Genomic DNA, 8,106 nt, shown 5'->3' on the forward strand with positions numbered 1-8,106 from the left:
TGTATCTATTTATAATTCACATTTTTCCTTGAAATGGTCACACCACCTAATAATGGACCAAAAGTTATAAACCACCTTCTTTCTGAAAAAGCAAGAACTGTTGTCTTGGATGAACCTAAAAGAAGTGTTGAAAAAGATCTAGTTATTGTCAAAAGTAACAAGATTTCATCTAGGAGTATCTATTGTTTCGGATGGATTGAAAAACTTCATGCACTTGTTATTGCTTAAAAAAAACAATTATTATTATTAATAATTTAGTACTGTATTCTTAATATTTTGAATTTAAAAATAAAAATATAATTAAAATATTAATATTTTGAAGTAATAAATGTTTTTTTTATTGGTAGGTGTCAAAATATAACTTTCCATTACTGAAAACATAAAAATGTGGGACATTCGAATGGTTATGAAAATAAAAAATGTTCAGTGTAAGTAGTACAATTGTTAATCTAATAAAAACACTTTAAACAAAAATTTTAAAATAATTATCATAAATATCAATATTTTATATTATATAGGGTTAAATATGTTTTTGGTCCTTAACTTTCAGCGAAAATTGGAATTAGTTCCTCTTTAAAACTTTGACCTAATTTAGTTCCCAAACTTTCAAAATGTGTGAATTTAGTTCTTTTAACTAAATTTTGTTAGGTTTATTTGATGTGTTTCAAGTGCGTTTCATGATAGCATTTGAGTTGTTTACACCATTTGACACATTTTTGCTTGAATATTCACTAAGAAGTGCGTTTGAAACATCAAATAAAGTTAACAAAATTTGGTTAAAATGACTAAATTGACACATTTCTAAAGTTTGGAGACTAAATTAGTCCAAAATTTTGAAGAGGGACTAATTTCAATTTTCGCTGAAAGTTAAGAGACAAAAAACATATTTAACCCTATTATATATGTACCATCATAAAAATTTACACTATACAAAGCGAGTTTCTGTTTTTAATGCGTGAACGATTAGATTTTTTGAGAATTTAAAAGTAATGTGATATTTTTTTACCAAAATAATTGATTCTTATCTAATAATAAGAACATCATATTACTTTTATCTATTAATATTTTAAAAATTGAAAAAATTTAGATTCTTATCTCTTCCATTCGAACAATTATCTGAAAAACTTCGTTTAAAAACATTTATTGGTTTTCTAATAATGTTACCTTTAAAACATAAACCAAACATAGATAATCAACATTTTCAATCTTAAATTCCTAAAAGTTCTTATCTTTTTTTTTATCAAACTTTTCCTTACTAGATAACTTATATATATATATATATATATATATATATATATATATATATATATATATATTTAAATTTCAACAATTAAATTCTTCAATGAACATTCTCTTCTAAAATGTATTTCATTGCTTTTGAGTACTGAACAGTAACAATTATTGTGCTGTGATGGGGGCAGCAGGTACAGTGTTTTGAATAGGTGAACATTCCCACCCTTCTTTGTTGTTAGATACTACAAAATGCTTAGAAACCCATGTTTCTCCTTTTGACTCTCTTTCTTTCAAGAGCTTCCTTTGTCTTTCCTCAATTTCTAGCTTTGCTTCTCTTGCTTTCTCCCAGTCCTTCCTCAATATGGCTTCACTCAGTTCTCCCCAAACATGAGCTGACTCAGTTGGCCACACACTCTGATGAACATAAAATCTCATGTCAAAATCAGGAAAACATGACACAACACACTCACTATTTGAACATAAAGTTTGATTGTTTGATGTGCATACACATTGAGTATAGAATGAAGTGGAGAGTAGAATTTTTAGTACCTCCGAATCCTTGAGTTTTGGAGTTTCTAGACCTGACAGAAATTCCTTTGCATCATATATTACTCTTACTTCCTTATTATTTGTATCCTTCAATTTTACAACCCTGCATAACAAAAGGGATAAGAACATGCACCTTGGTTGAAAAGTACCATTCTTGAAAATAACACAGCCATGTAACTAGTGAATAAGTTACTAGATACTATGCACTTTATATACTTATACTAGATACGATTTGAAAAACAAGTGAAAGTTGTGAGATGTGTTTAGGAGGAATATAATACCTATCCCAATGACCATCAACTTCATACAAAACTTTTAATGATGAAGAGTCAAGGATCTTTCCTTTGATCACTCTATGATTCCCTCCAATTCCTAGAAAGGAACTACTTGATCTGTAGGATAACTCAGCCACTATGCCTGTCTCTTGGCACCGGATGGTAACTGTGCCAGACCAATCAGCCGAAGTAACTGGAAAAATTCTAAGTAAAAGGTGAGGGCAATTCATTTCATATGTTTCACCATGATTGAGTAGCTTCAGCTGCCGAATACCATGCACTTTAGCTTCAACTGATGTGCCTGTATGTTTAATTTGCAGACACAGACATAAAAATTTGTAAGTCTTTGCTGTCAGAGGCTACATTTAGAACATGAAAGTAGAAACTGACTTGCTCAGGTCTGTCTGAATAATCTTTCCTCCCACAAATTAAAATCAAATCATGTTCCTCATCTTATTGATGAGATGTCAAAGGAGGAAGCTTTTTTTTAAAATGTTGAAATTTTAATTTTGAGAAACTTTGATTTTTTTTCTTCATTTTCTGAAAGTACTTGTTGAAATGTTTAAGCAATTTAAACCTTATTATAATTATTCTTTGTGAAGAATTTAAGCAATCCAAGAATTCAAATTGTGATGCACATTTCTGGTTTCAAAATCAGAAAGATCTTTAAAGGGTTAGATAAACACTGGCACTGAGTTCCTAATAATTTTGTCAGCATGGAAGTTTCCTTGGTACTGGAAACTATCAAATCAACAACTTAATATAAAGGATTGCTAATAAGTGTGTCTAGAACCACTGATTCTTAGATTTCCCCTGTTGACATCTGATTGATAATATGAAGAATATGTCCTCAGTAATGATTCTTTGTTGACATCTGGTCACAGTTTTATTTAATCAATTAATCAGAATCACAAATCTTTGCAACACCAATCACACACAGATGAAACTTTTTGAGCAAACATTTGAAAGTTTATTTTTGAAATGGATAACAGTCTAGAAAAGTGTCAATATAGTGAAATACCATTAAACTTTGGATCAGGTCGCTGGCACCATATCATTTCAATGTTTTCCTTCTCATCAGTTGCATGGAGAGCAGCTACTGGAGGGTGATGTGAAATCTGCACACAAGAAGAAGTAAACCCAGAATTTAATTAAGTAGGAAGATATCAAGAAAGGGAACCAAGCCAAAAATCATGTTTCAAGTTCCTATTAACTAGTCAAAAAGTCACCAATATAGAGTTCAGGAGAAACAGAATTTGTACAATATCTTGTATAACAAATGATGGTTGATATGATCAACAGAGGAAAAAACGGATGCAGAATTTGTTTATGAATAACATTACTTCATAAAAATTCAGAATGAAGCCAGTCTTAGCATTGTGACCAAACGTAAGTAAGCATTTAGACATAATACTAGGAAGAAATATGCAAATGTGGAAATGAGAAGCATGTACCTGCTCCAATAACACATTAAGATTTCCCTTTGAAACATGGTGTGTCTCACCAAGAATTGGATTATAAGGCGCAACCCCAAAAGTCACAGGGCGAGTGGTAGATATGGTCCATGCTACAACAGATATGAACCTGTCAATTGGACTCTCTCCATTGTTGCACATGCTTAGCAAGTCTGAACCTGTGCAATACACTGATTCACCATAGCACTGAAGTTGTGACTTCGGTAAGTTGAATAGTGGAGGCAGCTACAATCATGGTAAAAGATTTTCATCATTCTCTGCAACATGGTGACTCAAATGACACCAGTTAATAGACCAATCAAATGTAATTCTTCCTAAAATTTCTTTCAGAAACGAGTTAACTTTCACAAAACCTAAGCTACACTTGGCGTAGTGTATACAATATTTGCATTTCATGTATTTCAAAGAGTAAAATATATTTTTACTTAACAAATTTTTATTAATAAATAATATGTCAAACATCTCAAGATTACTCGATATACATCACCTTCCAATGGTTGCTGCTCTGAAATGAATTCAAGAATGTCAATTCAACTAACAAAAATTAAGTTAGAATTGGTAAAAATTGAAGTACAATAACTGAATGTAAGTCAAATAATGTACTATTTATCACACTTTTTCTTTCTATCTACATTAATAGAACAGGAAGTTAACACTGTAGAACAATCTCTGACTTACGTGCTGATAATAAGAAGAAATAACAATTGTGTTTACTTGAAGAAACAAAAACAAACCAGACTTTACATTTTTTTCAATATCATAAGTCGTGATCATTACTGTGTAGTTGCCAAGTGGGGACATTATTTGGTCCCAAAAGATGTGGCTTAGGCTCTCGTAAGCCATAAATGCACATGAACTTTAATATCCCAATTTATCAAATTTCCAACTTGATACATATGCACTTCCTATTAAACTATAATATATAAACAAATATAAATCTTACCTTATAAACTGATTTTATAAAAGGATGGGCTTAAAATTAAATTAGCATGTTATTGGAGCTTATCAAAGTCTATCCTAACTAGTATTGTTGAAAATATCGAACCACCTGCCATCGAGCTTCCTCTTTTTTCTCATCATCGATGTGTCTAATCCTCATTATAAGCATAAGGGTATTTCGATTTGTGAAATTGAGTGAGACTTTCTGTTAAAAAAAATTAAGTAAAGTACCTGAAAGGGTGTGAGGTAAGTTTAAGATTAAATTTCTTAACTTTCATGAATGGAAAAACATACTAAAAAAATTATATTAAAGGTAGATTACCAAAACTACTTTGAATAGTTAGTAATTGTTTGAAGTTGGAAAGTGATAAGACAGTGCAAATATGAGATCACAGTGGAAATAGAATAAGAACAAAGAAGAAAAAGACATGAAAGAAATTGAAGTAGTACCTGAAAGCGTGTGAGGTCAGAACCGGGGCGTACATTCTTGAATAAACTGAGCATTCGTTGCAAAAGATTAGGGGCTTTATACGCGTCTGAATTAGATTCACTGTCTATCGTTAATGGCTTTGTGAGTACAATTTTCCTCTCTTTTTCCTCTTTCATCTTAACCTGCACCATTTTTCACATTCTTATTACCAAAACGCGGAAAGGGTTACAACAATATTGCCATAAACACGTGTTTGTGCATCGCACGTTACCGTTCTTGAATATTCTTAATTTATGCAAAGTAAAAGCAACGGTGACCACAATGCAGTCTGGGCCTGCAAAATGCAAATACAGTCCAAATCTAAGTCTACAAAGTTTGACCCGACACCAGATGTTCTAAAATTTCGATTTTTTTTATGGAAAGGTCTAAACATTGTTCTGCAAACATATCGAACTTGTTTTTTGAGGTTTCACAAAAGCAATAGAATTCTTCTTGAGCCGATCAAAACACTCTCAACCAAAGGGTTGTTGCCAACTCGCAATTGACAGGTTCCGATGCACTTTGCCCGTGAAATAAGGAACAATAAATTAAACAGCATCAACTTTTTTGTTTTCCTTTTCCTCATTCACATGCATGCTTGAAAAGAGAATCATTATATATACTATTGTAAAATATTCTGTCCACACAAGGAACTGTTACATTAATCTTGTAATGATAAAGATGGATTAACTTTCCAAGACAAGAAACTGAGAATCTGTGATTATCTGTGAAATTGCATGCCTCGGAATACCACTCATTCGACCCTTCAAACACTAAACCACCTTCCGAATCCGAAAAGCTGAAACATCAGAGAGATTTTCACCACCACGCAGATCATTCACACTTGTGAAGAACAAAGAAACTTATCATGCAGAAAGTTAAATTTTTTTAGTGGGTATGTCGGTTCTACAAGCCTTATTTAATCGGCGTAAAAAGAAGATTTTTCTAATGAAAAAAAAAAACTTATGCAGAAAAGAAAACATATGAAACAAAAGAAAAACGTATATATGACAGAGAGACTTATGCTTATGAGAACACAAACTAAAGCAAGAGACTAGAGACATACCATGTTTATGTTGAAGAAGAAAGACTTTGAGTGAAGAACAATGGCAAAAGGATGTGATGAGAAGTAAGGGTAGATTTGAAGATGTTAAGGAGAGTGTGAAGTGCTTTGGTTTTGGTGTTGAAAGTAAGAAAAGAAACGGTGTTTATAGAGATAGCCAATAGAAGATGCAATGGATTGGGAGGTATATATATATATGTGTGTGTGCAAGGTTGTCTTTTTCTATTTTTATAATATAAAATGTTTGCAATATCAATTCACACATGATGCATACATTATTTGTCTTTACTTGTTTTCCTTTTGTAGGATTTGTCTTTACTTTAAATGCTTGATTTGTTTTTAATAATTATACATCTTTTTAGTTAATTAGTTAAGTATATCCTCGTAATTATACTTAAATATGAGTAAAATGATGGTTTCCGAGAGTTTCTTAATGGGATTTATCATTGCCTTTTTAACAAAAAAAAAACCACTAAAGATAATTTAGAAAATCAAGATCGGTATCATGTGATTTGCGTCATTTTTTCTTTCTTCTTTTTTTTTTTACATTTTTATATAGAGTGTAACAATGGAAAGTGTCATAAAATAAAATAAAATAAAAATCTTGCAAATGATTGATCCATCATACACGGGAAAAAAAAATAAAGAAAGAAAGTTTTGGAAGCATTTTATACGAAAAATATTCTAAAGTACTTTTATGAATATTTAAAACATCGAAAGTCAAAAGAATTCTACGCGTTATATTGTCATATATGAAATGAAGCTTCTAAGCTAACAATATTAAGTGGGGAAAGAACATCGACCTAAACGCATGATTGAAAATAGTTAAAGCATACGAAATTAATTACGTTCTTACAAAAATGTTAATAAAGAAAAAAGAAAAATGAGATGCTGCTTCTAGCAATTTTTTTATTTTACTTTTATGATTAGTAAGAATAAACAAAGAGATGCGGATTTATAATCAAACAATACATCTAATTAATGTTCCGTCCATTCATAAAGTTAAACTAAAATAAATTATACTATTAATATTCATTTTGGACACGTTGAGAATTTTAATATAAGAAATTAAACGCGTCATATATATCAGTTGTAACACGTCGAAATATTTATGTACATGTTATATTAGTTGATGAAGTCTTGGTGCATTTGACAATTTTAAAGCTTTTAGTAAATTTTCATTCTATTTTATAATATCAATTAATCAATTAAAAAGTTTCATTTTCTTTATTTTGTTATTGTCTTTTGCGATGTGTATGTTTCTTTCTGGAATTTAACATTAATATGACACGAGTTTAAGATATTATGTTTAATTCAAAATTTTAAATATTTTTTTTATAAAGTATTGAACTTCTTTATATATGTTATATATGAAACGTAAATTTATACTTAAATTTTCAACAATTTCTTTTTAAAGTAAGTCTTTTTTTTCATTTATACACTATTTTTCATGAAAAACATTTTTAATCACATGTGTTTTAATTTTTTATATCATTATAATACAACTTAGATATGATAAAACGGATCAGTTTGGTAAGTTTTGGTCCAACTTATCATTGACCTGTCAAATATAGGTTGTTTTGAGTTAATATGTTATAACAAAATGGATTAGAATTTGTGACCCATCCTAAAAGCTGAATTTGGTTTGTAATTTTTTTTAAAAAAAAATTAATTTAATTCTCTAATTTTTTTAAAAAAAATTATATATATATATATATAACCATATAATTATTTTCTAAGTTTTTAATTGACTAATTAATATTTTTAATTAAATAAATTAAAATAATTATTACAAGTTTTTTTAACATAGTTATTTTGTTAAAAAATGAATTATATTTAAAATATTTTTTTTTATCTACTAACTTTTCATTTTATGATTTCTAATAATTTAATCATTTGATAAAATTAAATTTAGAAAAATATATTTTACTTTTGTTTTTTAAAATGATATTATTTAAAATATAATGTGTTTACCGATAATAAAATATATATAAAAACAACTGTGATGAATAATTTGATTTTTAAAAATTATATTTATCATTTTTATATAAAACAATAATATAAATATTCTTATTATTAAGTAATTTTCATCTTTTTAGCATG

The 8,106-nt window shown here is 29.1% G+C and overlaps 1 protein-coding gene across 4 annotated transcripts; it reads right to left on the reverse strand.

The window, feature by feature from the left end:
- Nucleotides 1–1,338: 1,338 nt before the first annotated feature.
- Nucleotides 1,339–6,169, reverse strand: LOC108330848 (oxysterol-binding protein-related protein 4B). Of its 4 annotated transcripts, none has more exons than XM_052876804.1 (8): nt 6,007–6,169; nt 5,168–5,235; nt 4,922–5,083; nt 3,512–3,757; nt 3,079–3,175; nt 2,064–2,358; nt 1,783–1,885; nt 1,339–1,647 (listed from the first exon to the last, which is right to left on the reverse strand). In XM_052876804.1, exons 3-8 carry the CDS (start codon nt 5,075–5,077, stop codon nt 1,399–1,401), a joined length of 1,146 nt encoding a protein of 381 aa, XP_052732764.1. In that variant the 5' UTR covers nt 5,078–5,083; nt 5,168–5,235; nt 6,007–6,169; the 3' UTR covers nt 1,339–1,398. The 4 variants fall into 4 exon arrangements, with proteins under 4 accessions (XP_052732764.1, XP_017420919.1, XP_017420916.1 ...); XM_017565430.2 differs by having other exon boundaries at nt 5,173–5,235; nt 6,007–6,168; XM_017565427.2 differs by lacking the exon at nt 5,168–5,235 and having other exon boundaries at nt 6,007–6,168.
- Nucleotides 6,170–8,106: the final 1,937 nt, after the last annotated feature.

The sequence above is a fragment of the Vigna angularis genome, chromosome 4 (genome assembly GCF_016808095.1).
Source record: "Vigna angularis cultivar LongXiaoDou No.4 chromosome 4, ASM1680809v1, whole genome shotgun sequence".
In the NCBI taxonomy this organism is placed as follows: Eukaryota; Viridiplantae; Streptophyta; class Magnoliopsida; order Fabales; family Fabaceae; genus Vigna; species Vigna angularis.